The 22,706-nt window shown below is 28.0% G+C and overlaps 1 protein-coding gene across 1 annotated transcript in view; it reads right to left on the reverse strand.

The window, feature by feature from the left end:
- The window catches only part of LOC100200393 (pyruvate carboxylase, mitochondrial), a 60,677-nt gene that overhangs the window by 30,788 nt on the left and 7,183 nt on the right, over nucleotides 1-22,706 (reverse strand). Inside the window, exons 3-7 of the mRNA XM_065805149.1 lie at nucleotides 16,308-16,488; nucleotides 7,176-7,479; nucleotides 6,877-7,039; nucleotides 5,110-5,292; nucleotides 4,130-4,354 (exon numbers count right to left, since the gene is read on the reverse strand). Of these exons, the coding sequence (XP_065661221.1) occupies nucleotides 4,130-4,354; nucleotides 5,110-5,292; nucleotides 6,877-7,039; nucleotides 7,176-7,479; nucleotides 16,308-16,488 (1,056 nt within the window). The remainder of the gene's footprint in view (nucleotides 1-4,129; nucleotides 4,355-5,109; nucleotides 5,293-6,876; nucleotides 7,040-7,175; nucleotides 7,480-16,307; nucleotides 16,489-22,706) is intronic.

Raw genomic sequence — 22,706 nt, forward strand, 5'->3', positions numbered from 1 at the left:
ATAGTAAATGTAACTTATTTATTAAGCATAACTTTTTGAATTAAACTTAATGATTAAAAAAATATTATAGTAATATATTTTTTAAAATATAACATGTTTTTGAAAAAATGTCTTTTAATCAAAAATATATAACATTTTTAAAATTATGTTTACTGTAATTATATGTGTGCCTTAATTATCTTTAATTTAAAAGGCAGCTTAAAATCACTTTAAAAACTATTAACCTTTAGTAAAAGTTAACCTTTAGTAAACCTTTATTAATCTTTAGTAAAAGTTAACAGATTTGATAATATTTAAGTCAAAACTTTAAAATTAAAATAATAGTAAATACGTTTATTAAATGCTTATGTTTTTTATTTGAATAGTTATTCGAATACAAGACATAAAACTATTTTGTTAATTTTACAAATATTATGTGATTTAATATGTATAAATATATTATGTAATGTAAATGTATGGTTCAGACTTTGTCACCTCACCTAAAGACAAAGCCGAATTGTTTGCTAAAACTTTTCATCAATATCATCTCTTGATTCCACTAGTTGCGTTCTACCTGATATTGCCAACAAACAGGTTGATCCAATGCTTGACATTCATATCACTTCAGCATTTGCATCTAAAGTGATTTCCTGCCTAGACTCTTCTACAGCTTGTGACCCGGACAACATACCTGTTATTGTCTTGCAGGAGTGTTCTCCGGAGCTGTCGTCTATACTCTCAAAACTATTCAACAAGTGCTTATTAGAGTCTTGTTTTCCAGCCTGCTGGAAAGCGGCATCTGTTATCCCTATCTTCAAAAATACTGGAGAGCAATCTGACTTGTCTGATCGTCTAAGTCTTCTTCCTATCATAAACAAGGTTTTTGAATCTTTATTTATCAAACACTTAATTTCTCATCTTGAATCTAAAAACTTACTTTCTGACCATCAATATGGATTTCGATCTTCTCGTTCTTCAGCTGATTCGCTAACAGTAATAACTGACAGGTTTTTCGTGCATTAGATGAAGGTGGAGAGGTTAAGGCCATTGCTCTTGACATTTCAAAAGCTTTTGATAAAGTTTGGCATGCTGGTCTTCTCCATAAGCTTTCTTCTTATAGTGTAGCCGGCAACATCTTTAAGATCATTGAATCCTTCCTTTCCAATCGTAGCATAAAAGTTGTCCTTGATGGACAACACTCTTCTTCTTATTCTGTAACTTCAGGGTTCCTCAAGGTTCTATCCTTGGCCCTATACTCTTTTTAATTTACATTAACGATCTTCCAGATATTCTCATATCTAAGGTGGCATTGTTTGCTGATGATACTACCATTTATTCTTGTCGTGATAAGAAACCAACACCCTCTGATTGCTTGGAGGGGCCATTTTAGCTTGAAAAAGATCTTACTTCTGCTACAGCATAGGGCTGACAGTGGCTGGTGAACTTCAATACAAATAAAATCGTTATCGCAATATTTTAGATCTTCCTATATTTATGAACGGTGATGTACTCGATGAGTCACCGACTCTACATCTTCTAGGATTACTTCTTACTTCCAATCTTTCTTGGAAACCATATATCAAGTCAGTTGCAAAATTAGCATCTGCTAAGGTTGCATCTCTTTATCGAGCTTGTCACTTTCTTACTTCAGATTCTATTCTCTATCTCTATAAATTTCAAATCCGGCCTTGTATGGAATACTGTTGCCATTTCTGGGGCGGATCTTCTAATGATGCCCTTTCTCTTTTAGACAAGGTGCAAAAACGCATTGTAAACATAGTTGGACCTGCTCTTGCAGCCAACCTCCAACCATTATCACATTGTCGTAATGTTGCTTCTCTTTCTCTTTTCTACAAATACTATAATGGGCACTGCTCTAAAGTGCTAGCGTCTCTTGTGCCATCTACTAAAATTCATTCTCGTGTTACTCGTCATTCAATTAAGTCTCATCCTTTTTCTGATTGTTCCTAAGTGCTCTAAAAACGCTGATTCGTCTAGTTTTTTCCTCGAACATCAGTTCTTTGGAATTCGCTTCCTTCATCTTGCTTTCCTGATTCATATAATTTGCAATCTTTTAAATCGTCCGTCAATCGTTATCTTGCTCTACAATCTTCATCTTTTCTATTTCAGTAACTTCCAACTTTAATTAGTGGCTGCTTGCAGCCTTGTTGGAAGCGAAGATGTTTAAAAAAAAACAATAATAAAAAAAATATATATATTGATTAAAAATTGTGTAAAGTATTTAAACATTTAATTATTAATTATTTAAAATATTTATAACTACCAAGATTAAATTTATTAAAATATAATCAATAAATGTTTAAAATACTTTAAACAATTTTCAATAATTATTTAATAATAGCGTGGTATTTGCAACATAAGCGTTTATTAAAGTCTTAAGTAAAATAGTTTTCTTATTGTAACTAAAGTAACATCGTCGACCGGTAAATTTATGTATTCAAAAATAATGCCTTTTTTATTAATTTATTATTGCTCTGTTTTTTAAGAACATTGAGCTCTATTTGTAGAATACACTGAGAATTTATATATATATATATATATATATATATATATATATATATATATATATATATATATATAAATATATATATATATATATATATATATATATATATATATATATATATATATAAATATATATATATATATATATATATATATATATATATATATATATATATATATATATATATATATATATATATATATATATATATATATATATATATATATATATACACACACACTGTATATTATATGTATGAATGCATATTTATACATACATACTGTGGGTAATAGTAACTATTATATATAAAGTTTTTAAATATACATTCCCGAGATGGTAAAAAGTAAAAAAATATTTTTAGATTTAGATGAGTTTTTGAAGCTCCTTCTCGGATACAAAAATTTTGATGAGCCAAAAAAAAAGTTTGATTAAAAGTTAATTCATCTTTAGTTCCATCTAAGACTCTAATAACTCTTTCATTTTGCTTGCTTACTTTTAGAAAGACAACACTTTTCCATTTTTTTAATATTTGCCCAAATTAAACATAATCTCTCTGCTGCTTTTTGGACTTTACCAAGCGTGTTGAGCAAAATGCGTAGGTAAAGTTTTCACATTCTGTGACAGTTACAAAATCAGCTCTACTGCAAAGAGAATCATGGAAAAGATTGTATGCCCAAAAAGAGGGAGACAAAGTATTTGATTTAGATTGCTGTTCCAAAACCAAATATTTAGATCTATTTGACAATTATGAAATGAATCACTCAGGCTTTCATAAAACAAAACAAAAGAAAACGAAAAGGAGATTACTTGATTTTCTGTTAAAAGTTTGTGTAAACAAAGCCTAAGACCAAAATTAATAACATTATCAAGTTTTGTTCTACCTATCTCATAGGATTTGACAGTTGTGCTTTCAGGGAACCATTATCATTACATGAGTTTAATGAGAAAATATTTTGTACTGCGTGCAAAATAGAATAGATTTCTATTCTATTTTGCACGCAGAGATCTATTTGACAATTATGAAACGAATCACTCAGGCTTTCATAAAACAAAACAAAAGAAAACGAAAAGGAGATTACTTGATTTTCTGTTAAAAGTTTGTGTAAACAAAGCCTAAGACCAAAATTAATAACATTACCAAGTTTTGTTCTACCTATCTCATAGGATTTGACAGTTGTGCTTTCAGGGAACCATTATCATTACATGAGTTTAATGAGAAAATATTTTGTACTGCATGCAAAATAGAATAGATTTCTGCTCAAGTTTTATCAGATTGATCTAATAAAAGAACGAGTCAATAAAAACATTGGTAAAAAAAGAACATTATTTTACTATAAAATTATTTTACTATAAAATATTTAAAAACATTAAAATAAAATAGTACAAAATTAAATAATTCCTTGATTTTTAAATATATAAATCTTTTTTTCTCTGTACTTTTACTAATCATATCTAAACTTTCCAGACTTTCCCTAGTTTAGTGGTAACTCTAGTTTTAACCCAGCATGTTGTAAACACTGCTTATTTCAAGCATAGTTAACCATAAAAAAATCTGAAATAGAATATAAAAACTGATTATTTATTAAAAATATATATAAAATATATTATACAAAAATTACAAACCTTTGGCACAGTTGGAATAATTTTTGAAGGCTCTAACCCAGTAGCTAAAGGTGTTTGTGGACCATTTACAAGTAATTCTCCAAGATAATACAAAAGTTTATTTGCACGATTTTGTGTTGGGTGTACATGCATAAGTTCAGGATAATTGCTTATAAAGTCTGTTCGGACATTTCCACTTAGAAAATCAGGATGTCGAAGAACATTCAAAATAAAAGGAATATTTGTCTAATAAAAACAAATTAAAATAAATTTATAGCACAACATTCATAAATAACGTAATACTTAGAAATGTAACATTCAACAGTGTAACACTTATTAATGCAACATCCATTATTGTAGCACTTACTATAGAAACATATATTAATACAACAATTTAAATACACAAAAAGCAATCCCTAATTACATGAAAGTACAGTTAAATTTTAAAATTTGTGATCTGATATCTTGATAAAAAATTTAAAAAGTTATGTTTATATTCTTCTCAGCATTTTTGATGTCATTAGAAACAAAACCTAACAATTTTTATTCTCCTCATCTTCTATAATTTATAAGAAAATTTTTTTTTCTTATAATTGTTAAGCTTTGAAAAATATTTTTGTCAAGTTTTTTCTCAGAATTTTAGTTTAGATGTCAAACAAGTCAAATCTAAGAGTTAATGAGTCAGTAAGAGTAATGATCTAAACCCAAAAATGTCAAAATATTTATTTAAATATAATCACATGGTTATCACATAAATATGATCACATAAACGAATAATTATCATATTAATGGTAGATTTTTTTAATAATTAAGTTACTAATTAAAAAAAAAGCATTGTTTTTTGCATAAAAAGTCTTTAAAAAAAAAAAAAATTAATATAATCAAGTTATAAATAACAATTAATATAATCAAGTTATATAATCAAAAAATAACCAATTATTTATAAATATATTTATATTTAAACTGATGTTAAATAAAAATTAATAAAACGATAGACTCACTTTCACACCACGTATTCTAAATTCTCTTAAAGATCTTTCTAATTTTGTAGCAGCATCTTTAAATTCATTAGCATGAGCAATAACTTTGACTAATAAAGAGTCATAATGAGGCGAAATAATTGCACCAGTAAATGCTGAAGCGCTATCTAACCGTATGCCCATTCCTTCTCCACTACGAAATACCTAGAATAAATTTGTTATGTTGAAATAGAAAATAAAAAAAAGATTTTTTTAAATAATATTTTAGTATATTTGAATTTTAAATAAAATTAATATTTTGCTTAAACTTTTTTGATTTTAACAATAACTTTATTCGTAAAAGCTTTTTTATAAAAACAATAGCTTAATTTGAAATGTTTTTTTTTTTATAAAAACAAGTCTAAAAACTTGTAAAAAAAAACCTTTCTAAGATTTTTATGTTATTTTAAAAATCTTAGAAAAGTTTTTTTTCCCTTCATTTTCCAGAAGTTAATATACTTTTAAAGCAAATTTTGCTTCTTTTGAATCCCTAATAAATATAATTAAAGAATTATTTGTACCTATAGGACCCCCAAAAAAGTCAAGGATCGTGGAGATGACTAATACATAAAACACTAATATTGTTTTCATTAAATATGATAAATAATGATAAATAATAACAAAAATTCTTTATGACCCTGGAATAAAGATTACAAAAAAGATATAAACCTAATATGCTTAAATGTATGTTGATATGTATACACAAATGTATGTAGAAGTGTATAAATATATGTATGTAGATATGTATACATAAATGTATGTAGATATGTATACATAAATGTATATAGAAGTGTCTACATAAATGCATGTAGATATGTAGGATAAACAATTGTTTGTATGGCTGTATCTATTAAATAACTTAATATTTACATAAGTTGTAGTGTTGTAGTAATTGAAGTTATAGTGTAATAATGGGAAACACTTAAACTAATATGGTTAAAGAAATTTATAAGAAATATTCTATTGAGACATTTAAAGTAGCTTTAATTGATGTTAAGTAAAGCACTGTTATGCCAAACTGAATCCTTAAAGCAAGATTAAAGCAAGACCTGAAAATGCAATCAAAATAATTTTTACTCTTTAGTTTACTCTTTAAAACATTCTAAAACCGCACTTCTGTATTAATGGTAACATCCTTTTTAAGTAACCTCAACTTTGATTTAAGGCTAAATTAATTGAACATTAGAAGGACAAAAACTCACACATTTTACAAGCATTTTCATTCTAAAAAAAATATTTCTCTAAATAGCATAATAGTTGTTTTAATTTTAGATCATGCTTCTAATGAATATAAACAAAAATTAGTTTCCAGAATGGTTAAATCCTGGTTTAACCTGTTGGTTCAAATATGAACAAAAGTTAACCATGTCATGAGGATGGTTTCTTTCTAATTCAAACTTCTTTTTTTCTTTTAACTTTTTCTCCCCTCACCCTATATATATTTTAATTACTAATAATTTCAATTGTTATGACTAGAAACTTGTAAAATTTTAAATTTCATTTTAACATGGTATCACACTATAATAAAAAATGATAACTTATATGTTTTTGTAATTTAAAAAGATTTTTAATTGATGACGACTAGCTAGTAGCAAAAATGTTTTATAAATGTAAAAAAAAAATCTCATTTAAAAATTTTAAAAAAAAAAAAAAAAAAAACATTTTTTGCTTAAAAGAGATTAAATCACCTAATTTAAACAATCAAAAAGTATTTTGCACGGCTGCAACTGATGATCTACAAAAAGATACCTCTATTCTTCCAGTATCAGGAATAAAATTATTTGAAGGATCTTCTGTAGTCACTCTGGCTTGTATTGCATACCCTCTGGATACTATTTTTTCTTGAGAAAGGTTTAATTCATCAAGACTGCTACCTTCAGCTACTCCTATTTGTGCACGAACAAGATCAATTCTAAAAATAATTTGATTTATTAGAAATTGATTCAACTATTTTACATATTAAAAATAACATCTCAGATGTCTTTCAGATTAATATATTAGTACCATGCAGACCTAAATATGCAGCAATAAACAAAAATATTTTTTACCCAGTGATTTCTTCTGTGACTGTATGTTCAACCTGAAGTCGAGCATTTACTTCAATAAAATAATGGTTTCCATTCTCATCAAGAAGAAACTCAACTGTACCAGCATTTCCATAATTAACTGCTTTGCATAATCGAACAGCACACTCAGTCAATGTCCTTCTAGTTTTTTCATTGAGTAAAGGAGCAGGGGCGATTTCAATTACTTTTTGATGACGCCGTTGTACTGAGCAATCTCTTTCAAATAAGTGAACCACACTACCATAGTGATCACCAATAATCTGTACTTCTATATGACGAGGACTTTCTAAAAAAAAAAAAAAAAAAAAAAAAAAAAATTTAAAATAAGAAAATCTAAAAATTATTGAACACGAACTCTTAAAAAGAAGCCAGGGGCTATTACTTGAGCACCAATTAAGGCTTCTGCTATTACTCATTTGTGCATGTTTGCACAGAACTCAACGCAGTCATTAGCTGAAAGTTAATGTCAAGTTTTATAGTTTTATTTTTACTTGAAAATTGATTTATAATTTTGATTTATAGCATTTGTTTGCCATTTTATAAAATTTTTTTTTTTTAACTTTTCTAATTTTCTACAATACAAAATAAAACATTCTTAAAGTTCTATAGATATCATATTCATAACATCAGGGGCTATTCTAGGAAAAAAATCTGGGCGGTGGTACCCCCCCAGAGAAATTTGAAAAAAAAGTTTTTTTGTAAAGAAGTTTACAATTTTACAATAAGAAGTTATAAGGTATTGAACATTAATCATTAACTCAAAACAATGATTTTAAAGAATTTTTAATTTTTATTACTTATTAAAATATTGAAAGAAAATGACTATATAAAGAAAAAGTATAGCAAAGGGGTCAGTGTAATAGACTTACCATGATCTGTATTATACGGGTCATGGTAACTCCATTATTTCACATATTTTAAAGTCTATTTCCACATGTTTTTGAAACTTTTTTATACCAGTTGTAATTAATCAACACATTTCAAGCTATTCTTAATATTGTTAAGACAAATGCTAATATCTGAAACGCTGATAAATAGCAGTTTGTGCAAAGGCTACTTTCTCATAACTTTAAAAAGTAAACTTTATGTACAGTTTATATATATATATATATATATAGCTATTTGTATATATATAGCTATATACATATATATATATATATATAAACTGTACATAAAGTCATATATATATATATATATATATATATATATATATATATATATATATATATATATATATATATATATATATATATATATTATGTATTCTACAAACAGAGTGCTCAATGTTCTAAAAGAACAGAGCAATAATAAATTAGTAAAAACACTTATCTAATTTTTGATTACTTCAACACTGTGTTTCACCATCAGTAGGTTCATCAGGAAGAATATATATATATATATATATATATATATATATATATATATATATATATATATATATATATATATATATATATATATATATATATATATATATATATATATATATATATATATAAATATATATATATATATATATATATAAATATATATATATATATATATATATATATATATATATATATATATATATATATATGTATATTTTTTGTTTTTTTTTTTTTTTTGTTATTTTTTTTTTTTTATTTCACCTCCCCAAGGCCCAGAAGGCCACTACAGATGAGGAGGCTACTTAATTGTGGTTATAACCCTCTCTCAACTCTATAACTCCGAAACACAAACCTTGACGAACAAGGCCGCTGCGCGGAGAAACAAGTTGAGAGCAGTACTACCAGGGGCGTGGTGGGGATCGAACTCGGAACCTTTCGCTTATGAAGCGAGCGCACTACCACTACACCACTACTGCATATACATACATATATATATATATATATATATATATATATATATATATATATATATATATATATATATATATATATATATATATATATAAAATATATAGAACTCTTATATGTTGTCCGAAAGTTTTTTCCATATTTTGTTGACAAAAAGTAAAAATCAAAATGCAAGACCGGAATTTTTTTTTATTAATTGATAGACTGTCTGCTCCAACCAAACCCTAAGTCAATGTAGCAGCACTCTGTTGGGAGTCAGGCTATTTGTCAGTCGATACAGCAGCACTCCCTTGCGAGTCAGGCTATTTGTCAGTCGAGGTAGAGTCAGGCTATAAGATAGTCGATGTAGCAACACTCCGTGCATGATTTACATTAAAAATAAATAAAAATAAAAACATTTTATTAAAAAAAATAAAAATAAAAACATTTTATTAAAAAAAATAAAAATAAAAACATTGTTAATATTGTTAAAAACATTCAGAATGTTTTAAAAACATTCAGAATGTTTTTAAAAACATTCTGGTCAATTAACTTTGCGTTTTTGTGTTTTTTTTTAAAAACGATTAATTTGTAATTAAATTAATGGTTTTGACTTTCGTCCAACACGCAAATGTTGGACGAAAGTCAAAAGTAATTAAAAGTGACGTATATATTGGCGTAAGAATCACTTTTTTCCTTCTGTGCTTCCCAAAAGCAACAAACTATAGAACTATATATATATGTCACTCTTGTGATGTTCTTTGTCATGTTTTTATTTTTGTTTTTTTAATAAAATGTTTTTATTTTAATTTTTTTTACTGTAAATCATGCACAGAGTGCTGCTACATCGACTATCTTATAGCCTGACTCGCTAGGGAGTGCTGCTACATCGACTGACAAATAGCCTGACTCGCAAGGGAGTGCTGCTATATCGACTGGCAAATAACCGGACTCACAACTAGGGTATATCATACTTGAGCCAAAAATTAAATTTTCAGAATTTTGACTAGCACGCTTGGATTCCTATGTATTTGGGTACGGGGAATTCAAATATAATAATATTTTTGCAAAATATTGATGTCTAGCTACCGGGAAACTGGTTTTAAAAGCTTTTTTTAAAGCTTTTTTTTAAAAAAATAGTCTTTTATAACTAAAGCTTAATTTTTAAATGTTTTTAGTCAATTAATAATAAAAATTAAAACAATATTAGGAAAAAAATAAACCATTTGTTATAAAACACAAAATTATCATTTAGCTTCCAGGATTCTTGAGCCAGAATGCACGGCTAGGGCTTCCGCCCCCCTCCCTTCTATCAATATTAGATAGTTTTATTATGATTTATTATGATTATAAGATCAAGATATATTACAATTAGCATATATATATTTATACACGCACTGGTAGGAGATAGAGTAGGTAGAGTAGGAGCAAGGGGCTTAGTTGCAAAAGCCCCCTCCCCTTACACTTACTCAAAATACTAATTCAAATTATAAATCTGGCTGCCTTAATTTTTGGTTTAGCTCCCCAAAATTCTTAAAAAGTCATTATTAATACCAAGTATTTATTTAACATTTAATGTTATGCACAACAAAGTATAAATAAAAATAAAAAATACTAAATTAGTAATTACATAAATTACTTATAGTCTTTTCTTGATTTAAACAAAGGCATTAGTTCACGATTTCGCAATTGTTTTCTTATAAAACCATCTCTTTTATCCCAACCACAGACTGACTGAGCTGCTTCTGTGACTAATTTGACTGCTCTCTCGCAACTTTGGGTATGTAATGAGTATAGAGGTAGCTGCAGGGGAGAAACTATCAATGCATTGAGTTGGACTAACGACATTTTTCAGTGAAAATTAGTTCAGTGATGACCTCTTTTTCCCAGTCGATAAGTTCTTTGATGTCACAAGCATCAAGGTTTATTGTTTGCGGAACTTTAAATAGTCTAATATCAGTTGAGCCAAGTTCACTTCCCGCCCTAACTGCCAATATTATGTCGATGGCAAATAACTTTTGTTCTGAGTTATCAGAACAGAGAAGTGAAACAAGTATATTCTCAGGATGAGCCCACCAAGATTCACTTTTGAGATAAAGTTTAGATGCTTCTTTAATCCTATCATCTTGCTTCTGCTAAAGTTGAAACAGCTTTAAAAGATGACAAGAACCATATTTAATGTCATGCTTAACTTTAATCTCAAAGAACATTGGAAAATAAACCTGAGTCACCCAAGTTGCAAGCAGTCTTAAGATCTCTGGATTATCAGGTTCAAGATCATGTTTATTCATATAGAGAAACAGGCATCTCATGCCACAAGTAAGCCATCGACGGTGAGACAATCTACCACATTTAAGAGCTGCTACTTTAGGATCGAGCTTTCCTTTCAATATTGCATTTAAATACTTCCATGCGACTAAACTGTCAGTGCTCATTTGCTTTAAGAAATCTTCACTTATAGTAACAAGAGGCTCCAGAAGCGGAATTGGCGTAAATTTAGTAATTCTTTCAAGATTTTCTACTTTGGAAAACAGTTTACCTACTGCTCCACTCCATCCTTTATCTGAAGAAGTTGGTCCATCAAGTTTTTCCATAATATGACGGAATGGAAGCTCATTAATGTGAAGCCAGCAAAAAGATCTAAAAAGTTTTCGATTGAGCTCTTCCACAAAATGAAGCATTCGATTGAGCTCTTCCACAAAATGAAGCATTCCACCTTTCCATCCAGACATTTCATTTGTAGTATCACTGCCAATTAGTTGGAGATTAAGATCTTTACCTCTTTCTATTAACCAGTCGAATAATCCAATAGCACATTGCTTAGCTGGTTTAGATATTTCTGACTTAGGTTTTGGTGTATAATGAGTAAGGTAGCGAACTCTAGGCTCTTTTGTCACAGTTATATGATTTTCTTTGATAATTTGTTTTCTGAAGGTGCCTGTGGTTTTATCATAGATAAGAACTAAAGTTTTATCTTTTCTACCATCAACAAAAATTCCAGTAATTATATTTCTTTCACAGTCGAAATTTTCTTCTACTCTGGAATACTTCATAGCACACTCTTTGGCACGAAAAACTTTCATACTATCACATATGAGATTTTTTTTATCTTCAACAAGTTTCCCTGCCTTCATAATATCTTTCAGTAGACCATTAATGATAGCAGCAGTAGCAGTCGATGATACACCAAATCTGATAGAGGCAACGGCAGCATTACTAATATTAAGGTAGTTTCGTTTGACATAACTCTCTTGATTTTCAATTGTCGAGTCGACTTTATCGCTATCACTGACTATCACATCATTGGAATTATTATTAACTTCTATTGCAACACCCGTACTTTCATCATCAAATCTAACATTGGTTGGATAAATAGAGACTGATGATTCTAACTTATACTTTGAAGCTTCTTCACGTTGTCGCGTGAGTCTTGCTTGATCAGTTGACTTGCGTAAGCATTTTAGTCTAAGTTTGGCAGTCTCTTTAAGATCAAGACCAAATTCTTGCATACATGAAACACTGCCTTGTTTTTCTTGCTGGGTTTTTATCCAAATAAGTTCTTTTTTAGGAATTCTTAAATTTAAGTCACATTTGCAAAAGCAATGAGCACTGTCATCACAAAGTTCGTTGCAAGGGGCATTATTATCACTGCAGTAAACGATTCTGCATTTGCAAAAAGCAATATCTAAAAGTTTATCAAGTTTAGGTTTCCAGCGTTTTTTGTTTGCCTTTTGAGATTTGTGTCGAGCTATCTTAGAGAATACAGACCAACTTCTGTTAATTCTTAGTGCTATTGCTTTAGTTCCACAAACTATGGGTTCTTTAAATTCTGTGTTGGAAATAAGCCACCGTTCTGCAACTTTATTAGCAACATTAGAAAAAATTTCTTGCATTGATGTTACGCGGATTTTTTTCACAGACTAGTATTCTGTTTCGCTGCAGATCTAGACATTGCTGCAAACAATCATGTAATGTTGGAAATTCAGTTTAAAGAAACTTTTTAGGACCTCTAAGATACTCACTTAGTTTGGTGTTAATCAATTTTCTAGTTTTCTTGCTAACTGATAATGCCATTTTTCTTTTTTTAATATATTGTGAATCTGGAAGATATAAATACAGCAAGTATAGCAATTAGTTTGAAATGAAATCTAAAATGGTAATTAAAATATTTTCAAAGTATATTTGAATATTAACTGATACTTATACACAAAATAATATTATTAAAAACTCAAAGCATATTATAAAAATTATGCATAAGGTTAAACAATATTTTAAATAAATATTATGTACATTTATAACATAAACAGTCATCATTTAGTAAAAAAACACAATCGTTTTGAAAATTAAAAAAATAAATTTTTTTTGGTGAAAAACTTGTTTTTTCACCAAAATAAATTATACCATTCAACTCAGGGTTTATGAATACATAGGAAAAGTGACATACTGAATGAAAATTAAAACATGCAAAAGTATGATATACCCTACTCACAACGGAGTGCTGCTACATCTACTATCTTTTAGCCTGACTCACAAGGGAGTGCTGCTACATCGACTGAGGGTTTGGTTGGGGCAGGCAGTCTATCAATTAATAAAAAAAAAAAAATCCAGTCTTGCATTTTAACTTTTACTTTTTGTCAACAAAATATGGAAGAAAACTTTCAGACAACATATAAGTGTATATACATACACATATACATATATATATATATATATATATATATATATATATATATATATATATATATATATATATATATATATATATATATATATATATGTAAATTATGTTAGTGTATTTTACAAATAGAGTGCTCAATGTTCTTAAAGAAAAGAGCAATAATAAATTAGTAAAAAACACTTATCTAACTTTTATCTTCGACTTGAAGTTTCACCATTGCTGGATCATCAGGAAGAGTTACTAAATCTCAAAAAAAATTCAATTTATAGAATTTTTTTTAATAGAATTTATAGAATTTATAGAATCTCAAAAAAAATTCAATTTATATATTTTTTTCTATAAATTGAATTTTTTTTGAGATTTAGTAACTCTTCCTGATGATCCAGCAATGGTGAAACTTCAAGTCGAAGATAAAAGTTAGATAAGTGTTTTTTACTAATTTATATATATATATATATATATATATATATATATATATATATATATATATATATATATATATATATATATATATATATATATATGTAGTTAACTTAACAAAGTTCATTAATCTCACAGTGAAAAAATTCTTTAAACAAGTGTTTTCTTTAGGTTTTCACACTATCAATCCATCTATTTATTAACAACTCTACATATTTGATAAAAAGTTTGACAAACCAAGAGCTATGAAAGTTTTTACTGCTTATAAAAAATATTTTTCATTTTCTTATTGTAATAGAATGCAGGAAATTACAACAATTATTACAACAATTAAAGATTCCACTATAAAAGTGTTAATGTAATAATTGCAAGTTTTTTTAGCAGTACATTTAAATATGCATTATTTTTTTAATTTTGCCAAATTTAAAAAATATAATGCATATTATTTTTTATAATTAATATATGAAATTGATATAGACAAATTTATATAATTGATATACAAAATAATAATTCATCACATAATGTAAAAATTATTACACAATAATTTAGTGCGTAATAAATTTATATTATATATACGAGTTTAAACAAAATAAAAAAATGCAGTTATCATATTCAAAAAGAATATTTTATTTTTTCAAATGTATTTTTAAAAATGTTTAATATTATAAACTGAACTTTAAATAATAGATTTAATAGGAAGACATAGCATTGACTAAGAAAATGATTTACAACAGAATATTATCAATTTTTCATAATGACATTTTTATAAAAATCTAATTTTTTATTTAAAAAACCAATCAAATAGACAAATCTAATTAAAAACATTTGCATTTAAATTCATGCTCTTTTTTTTTTTTTTTCAAACAACTATTTCCCTAAGCATTTTAGGGGAGTGTGGGCAAGCTCTCACTTCCCAACTGTCGACCTGTTTTACAAACAGCGATATTCTGTATTACTGTTATGTATTATAAGTTAAATAATTAGTTAAAAAGCAAAAGTTGCAAAAGAATTTTCAGTATTTGTTAGAAATTCAAAAACTGAAATGATGCAAGTTGTTAGGTAATAAACAAAAATTATTTATTTATAAATGTCTCAAAATTAATTAAACAATCAAAACTATTGGTTTACTATACATGAAATAAAGTCAACAAAAAACCAAACATACAAATGAATAAAGTTCATTAGAGAGTAAAGAAACAAATCGAAACAAAAACACATACAAATGGCTGCGAGCAAAAAAAAGTACAGTGTAAGTTTAAATAACTATTATCTTAACTTTACAAGCATTTCACTTATCCAAAGTTTAATTATTAAAGTCTTTTTTAATGGTTTGTCACTATTCTACTTATTATAGTATGGTCAGCAGAATTTCAATATTCAATGACATTTTATTCACAAAAAAAAAGAGAAATAAATGAACTATTAGAATATATGGAAGCACAATTCATCATTTTAAAAATCAACAATTTATTGTAAAACAGTTTTTTTACATTGTTATTTTGTTAAAATGATTATATAATAATGTTTTTGTAATATCTATTTATTTAACTAATAACTAAATTATTAAATAGATATAAAAATAATAACATTAAAATTAAATTTAAAAACAACTTTTGAATGAATTAAATTTTTTTTTTTTGAAATACAAAAATAAATAGCTTGAACGGTTTTTTTTTTTAAATTTTTTTAATTATGAACACAACATATGTTGGGAGTTAACAATACCTTAATAACTGTTTAGGACAATACAAATACATATGCATAAAATTCATATACAATTAAGTTGAATCAATCTAACAATAAATAATATTCGAAACTATTTTAAGAATACTAGCTGAGCATAAAATAATGATCAGACATCAATGCCTCTAAATTGTTTAAGAAGAGCAACTGCAACAAGATCATTTACATTCGGATTCCATATCATATTCTAATCGTCAAATAAAAAACCTTTCTATATATTGCCTATATATTATGTGATATAAAATTGATTATGATAAAAAATTGATTAAGGCAAAAGTCAACATTTATGTATAACAATATATGGAGGATATGAAAATCAAACTTGCATATAAATATAACTTTACATAAATTTAATATATATTTTTAATTATATAATTATAAAACTTCTAATACCAGTAATTTCACATTTAATTATGTGTGTACCTTATTTATGCAGTTTTAACTGGATTATCTTACCGATAAATTTTTCAACAAACATTGAACCATCTCCAAATGCAGCAGTTGCTTCTGATGTTGCCAGTTCAAACATTTTAGGTAGTTCATCTTTATTTCTTACAACCCGCATACCTCGACCACCACCACCATATGCAGCTTTCAAAATAACTGGGTAACCGTATTTCTCACAAAAATCTGCAACCTAAAATTAAATAATTAAAATATTAAAATAATGCAGAAAAAAATCAAGAATTTATGATTGCAGTATGGATTCTATGCAAGCATGAGTTTGGTTTAGATACTTAGCAAGTAAGATTCCATTTTTTTAAGTCCAATTTTTCTAATATTATGGTTTCTAAAAACTTCAATCTATATTTATATATACTAATTATAATAATATATTATTATATATATATATATATATATATATATATATATATATATATATATATATATATATATATATATATATATATATATATATATATATATATATATATATATTAGAGTGGTCCAAAAAATTGAAAGTAGGAAAGTTAAGTCGGGTCACATTTGCTTTTGCTCTATTCCCCATATGGACCATTTTGGCCAATTTTTTTTGAATTTTCAAACATAACTAGGGGTGGCGCAATTTTGAACAATAAATGTTGTTGCAATGGAAGAAACAAGAAATAATTGAAAATTTGGTTTCTTCAACAAGAAAACTGTTACAAAACAAAAACAAAATAAAACATCATGACTTAAAAAGGTTCTAGTTATTCTGAACTTAATTTACATATTGTAATGTAATGCATTGTTTATTTTGAGACATTTTTTAACAGATGCTTTGATGGCTCTGGAAAGGCTTTCCTTTGAGTGCTGACAACTTGCAATAGGTATTGCTTTTGCTTTTCATCTTTCGTTATCGAAGAGTTGAAGATCTGGATTAAAGTAACCCCTCTCTCTGCACAGTCATTAACTACTTTTATTTGCCTGGCAGTTTCCCTGAACTGAATATAAATTGGATCCATTTGCCAAAGGTCGTGAGGCATTGAAAGAAAAACTTCTCTGCTCCGTTGTAGATGAGAAGGTCGAAAAGATGAAATATTCGGCTTGCAACGTATGACTCCAATGGGTTTTCTAACTATAACGTTTTCTTTTTGGCACATTTAAGATTCTGAACCATGGCAGCTTTTGTATGAGCATCAACGCAGGGGTCGAAAAAAGCCAAGCCAATCAAATGTTCTAAAAAATACCATAGGTGTCTTTTGAAGGCTGTCATTGCTGCATCTCTAACAACATTGTTGCAGGTATAATCATTCTAAAGTCTTAACAGTCTTAAGTCATTATATGGGGCTCTTTCTGCCAAGCAAGCTTCATGCCAAAATTTTCCATAGACTAGAGCAACAAACAGGCTGATATTGGTCAAAGCTTTACTTTCATGAGCAGTGAGAGTCACTTGATTCTTGAAAAGAAGGATTTTGATGAAACAGATGCCTTTTGCCATTTACCTTCTCACTTCTTCTCTTGGGTAACCACCAAGAAAGATGAGGCACAATTGTAGAAGCTCATCATAGTCTTGGTGAGCTTTTTATTTTTTTACAGCTTCTTTGTAGTATGCAACCATTTCATCGCGGAGATCAGTCATGGATCCACTGAAGAGCGTTTCATCAGCAGCATCATATTTACTTTGGTCAAATGTTGGCCATTCTTTTTGAAATTGTTTATATAAACCTACATCAGGTCCAGTGGTAACTCTAAGATATGTGGATGCAAATATGCTGGAAAGTATAACTTCAAAAATATGGTGGTGACATGCTATCAACACAAGATCTTTCTTGAGAGTTTTTTTAATAATTGTGCAAGCTATAGATTTTAAGCCAACGTTTGAGGCTGTTGTATTGAACACATACCAAAATACGTAGGTATTTTGTCTTTGATGCCAATTATCTAATAGTTCAAGGCAGGCACTAGCTTGCTCCTCACCTGTTCCCCTTATGATTTTGGGAACCCCAAGTAACTTTTCTTCTCCAGCCCCAGAAACTAAGATTGCAATTCTGTCTCCCTTTACATTTGTCTGTACAATATCTGGTAGGAGTTTTCTATCCCAGTGCAAAAGTGGTACCTGGGTCGAATAGGATTTTTGGTCCTCAACTGCATTGGACTTGCGTGTATCCATTCTTGAACAACGGATAGTGCTGCGAGAAACTAAAATGCTATCCAGATCATGTCCAAGGGCTTGAGCAGCTGCAGCAATAACATAAGTAGCTTGCCGATCACTAATGTTAACGCGGTCAAGTGTGAGGTTCAAGTCTGGAGTCAGAATGTTATTCTTTGCCCTTTTTGGAGCTGAGTAGAGAGGTAGCCTTGTGAAAACGCTGAAAAGTTCATCATCAGATACAAACTCAGTTTCAGAAGCGGAAGAGCTGGAAGAATGTTCTGATAGTAGAGTTAAAGCTGCCACTTCTTGGTCTTTTCTGGCATCTTCAGCATCCCTTTCTTTTTGTTTTAAATGTTTTTCTGCTCATTTGATTTTTCGAGATTCCTGTTGGGCCAAATGCTTATCCATACCTCTAAAACTGGAATTGGAAAGATCTTCTCGCTGGGATACCAGAAACGCTTTGTTTTCCTCATTGTGCATAATCTGCAATGCATCTCATCTTGCAACATCAAAAGGTTCATGTAATCATTTTTGAAAATCTGCTCTTTCATTCTGAATCCCTGGAAATTTTTTGTGCAACATTTTTTAATGACTTGAAGACATTATGTAAGTGAATGCACAGCCCTCAGATTTAGGGTCGGCATTTGGCAATGCTTATCAAACTGCTGACCTGAAAGTGTCTGAGGATGGCAATTTTTTCCCAACCTTTATTTTTATGTTGCTGTAGAGAAAACATTACTTTTCTTGTGGCGAAAAGATTACTTGACTTGATTGTAAAGATCAAAATAAACTCTGAATAAAACTTGAACAAACAAGGCATTAATTTTCTATTAAAAATGATGTAAAAGTAGCTAATTTCTAATAAAAATTGTTCAAATATTTAAAACAAATTTAATACTTAAACGGTATAACCAGCTAGTGTAGTAATGAGGTTATAATGGTGTCTTGTAAAGGAGGTGGCGCATATTCAATTAATTTCATGTTTTTTGTAATGGGCTGGCAAATCCTACTACTACTACTACTACTACTACTACTACTACTACTACTACTCCTACTACTACTACTACTACTACTACTATTACTACTGCTACTATTACTACTACTACTACTACTACTACTACTACTACTACTACTACTACTACTACTACTACTACTACTACTAATACTACTACTACTAATACTACTACTACTACTACTACTACTATTACTACTGCTACTATTACTACTGCTACTACTACTACTACTACTACTACTACTACTACTACTACTACTACTACTACTACTACTACTACTACTACTACTACTACTACTACTACTACTAGTGCAGCAATGAGGTTATAATGATGTCTTGTAAAGGAGGTGGCGATTATTCAAACCATGTTGTGGGAAATTTATTTTTGTCAAATTTATGATTTTTTAGTGTAAACAACTTTATGTTTATTAACTATTGTTGTTTAATAATAATTATACTATTATTTCAAAATTTAATTTATGCATTTAAGTGTAAATCGACAGACCTGTGGCATCTATATGTGCAAAATATGTGCTTTACAAAAAAATAACTTTTTTTAAGTTTTTTAATATTTTGGTTTAGACAAGTACACTTTTATTTGAAAGAAAATAATTTCTAGATTTATTTATGTAGGGAGTGAATTAGTAAATAAATATGTATGTAAATAAAACTCTGGCAAATGACTAAAAAAAAACTTTTAATTGAACCTTAACTTAACAATGCTCCTAAAAAATGTCAATGATGAGTTAACGTTTATCAATTAAATTAGTCACACAATCTGTTTAATGCTTTTAATTAGTTGCAATATCTTAAAAATAAATTTCATGCATAAGCAAGTCTAAAAACTTTCTGTTGAAAGCTTGTTCAACTTGTTCTAGCTTGTTCTACTGTAAATTTATTACCTTCTAAGATAGATGACTCAATGAACTTCTCTTGGGCATCATAGCATACTGGTGGAAATGTTACTTGGTTGCAAAATATGTAGAGAGTTTTATAAAGAGCAGAAAATAAAGAAAAGTTTGGAATGATGTTGCACAAATTCTTAAAAACAATGCTTTAATATTTAATTTATCTTGTATTTTTCTAGGTAGATTACTCAATCATTAAATTTTGAAATGAAAGTGCCAAAAACATTTGTTAAAGGAACAAAAACAGTTAAAAGAAATATTTTTTCTTAGAAGTTAATAAAAAATAATCAAACCTGTTAAAAGAAACCTGTTACCAATTTTAAAATTTTAAAAAAGAGTTTAGTTTTTACTCTGCATTGACACCTTTTAAAAAACAAGTTCATAAAAAACAAGTTCATAAAAAACAAGTTCATAAAAAACAAGTTCATAAAAAACAAGTTCATAAAGTTGATTTGGGTTATCGCTACTTAGGTGATTTTGCATTTGCTAAAATGGTAAAATACTAAAATAAAAGCAATTTGTGTTTTCATTACAAATACCTCTTTAAAAATTTTGCTTAAATATTTTAAAGAGGTGTTTGTAATGAAAAAAACTGCTACCGATGTTCCAAAGTTTTCAGTTATGAGTCTTGAAGAGATAGATAATGCAGAAAGGCTCAAAACAACTTTAGAAAATTAAATTCACAAACTACGTTTAAATACACAGCCTGCAGACAAGGAGATAGGACTATGCATTGACTATGTACTAAAATTAAACTAGTCATGCGTGATACATTTATAGGATTACAAATTAATTGTGTTGCTGAAAAAGATTGCAAATACTTACTACTATTTAAACAAGCAAATCTATTGGATTGAGCATCAACTTAATGTGTTTAACTCTTTAATTAGAAACCTGCTAATCTTTTTGAGCTTTGCAAACTAGCAAATTTTTAATCCAGATTACAAACAAATGAAAGCTGCAAAAAAATTCTGCAGGGCTATCAAAAAGATAATACAAAAATCTTGAATATTATTTTTAATTGTATAAAAATCTTATAAAGAAATTCCAACCAGTGTATAAAATTCAGAATTTTTCCAGTGTTTAACTATAGTATCTTCATGTGTCAAAAACCATTAAAAAATTTTCAAAGCAAAAAATAAGATCAAATGATACCCATAATGTAAATCAGAAAAGTATTCATATTATAAGCTGGGTTATTCCATATGAAACCACCTAATTTTTCAAAACCGCACCGGGGTACCACCTCAAATTTGGTTCTGAAAATTTTAGTTTGATTGACCAAACCGTTTAAAAGTTATAATTGAATTAATATTGACCAAAATCGGAATAATTGAGGATCTGGAGATTACAGTAGATTTTTTTGATTTTTAACAGATCATAACTTTTTAGATAAAATAGATGAAATTTTTTATGGTAATAGTTTTTCACCCAAATAATCTATTTTTGAAGGTGTTTTTGACTGATTTTAAACAATTTTTAAGTTTTTGTACCTCAAAGTTGCTAAATAACGTAATATAAGAAAAAATTTCGGAAACTTTAATGTGCTACAGTTTAATACCAACAGGCAAGCTGTGCGAATTTTTTATTACTGGAAAAATATTAAAATTTTTTTTTAGATTTTAATGTTTAAGCCTCTATTTTATTATTTTTAGATTAGTAAAAAATATCAGAGAAATGTTGCGTGGGAAGAGTTTTAAATGAAGATTGTGATAAAATGTCATATTATAGAATGGTAGGAGGAATAAGACTAAAAGATACAGATATTGAAATTTTAATTCAAAGGATAGGATACACTTTGGGGCCAAAGGAGGAGAAATGAGTCAAATAAAAATAAAGGCTTTTTCACCATGAAAAAGCCTTTATTTTTATGTGATCCATTTAAAGTCCACAAGAAAAAAATTATCAAGAGATTGTGTAAAGTCAATATATAGCAAATCAACTTAAGATCAACCAAAAACCTGGTCAAAAAGTTTGTAATAGCTGTTTGAATAAATTCAAACTTGAAAAAATTACAAAAGTTAGTCAAAAAAATTACAAAAGTTAGTTGTTCAAACCTTGTTAAAACAGTACTTAATAAGAGTGTCTTTATTGGAAATATCTCCACTCAAGAATCTAAGTTAGCATGACAAATTAGGATATGGAAAGTAAAAAGCTAAAAAAATCATAACAAGTATGACAAATCTAGTAACATCAGCATTGGATATAGACCCAAAAGATATAGTATCAGAAAAAGAGCAAAAATGTATGAACTTTAATGATTTAAACTGATAGATTCAATAAAAAATAAAATGAAAATAAGTTTGAGGGAAGAAAAAGTTTAACTACTAACATTATCTCTTGATAGTTGGTCAATTGAA

Source organism: Hydra vulgaris, chromosome 09 (assembly GCF_038396675.1).
Source record: "Hydra vulgaris chromosome 09, alternate assembly HydraT2T_AEP".
Classification (NCBI taxonomy): domain Eukaryota; kingdom Metazoa; phylum Cnidaria; class Hydrozoa; order Anthoathecata; family Hydridae; genus Hydra; species Hydra vulgaris.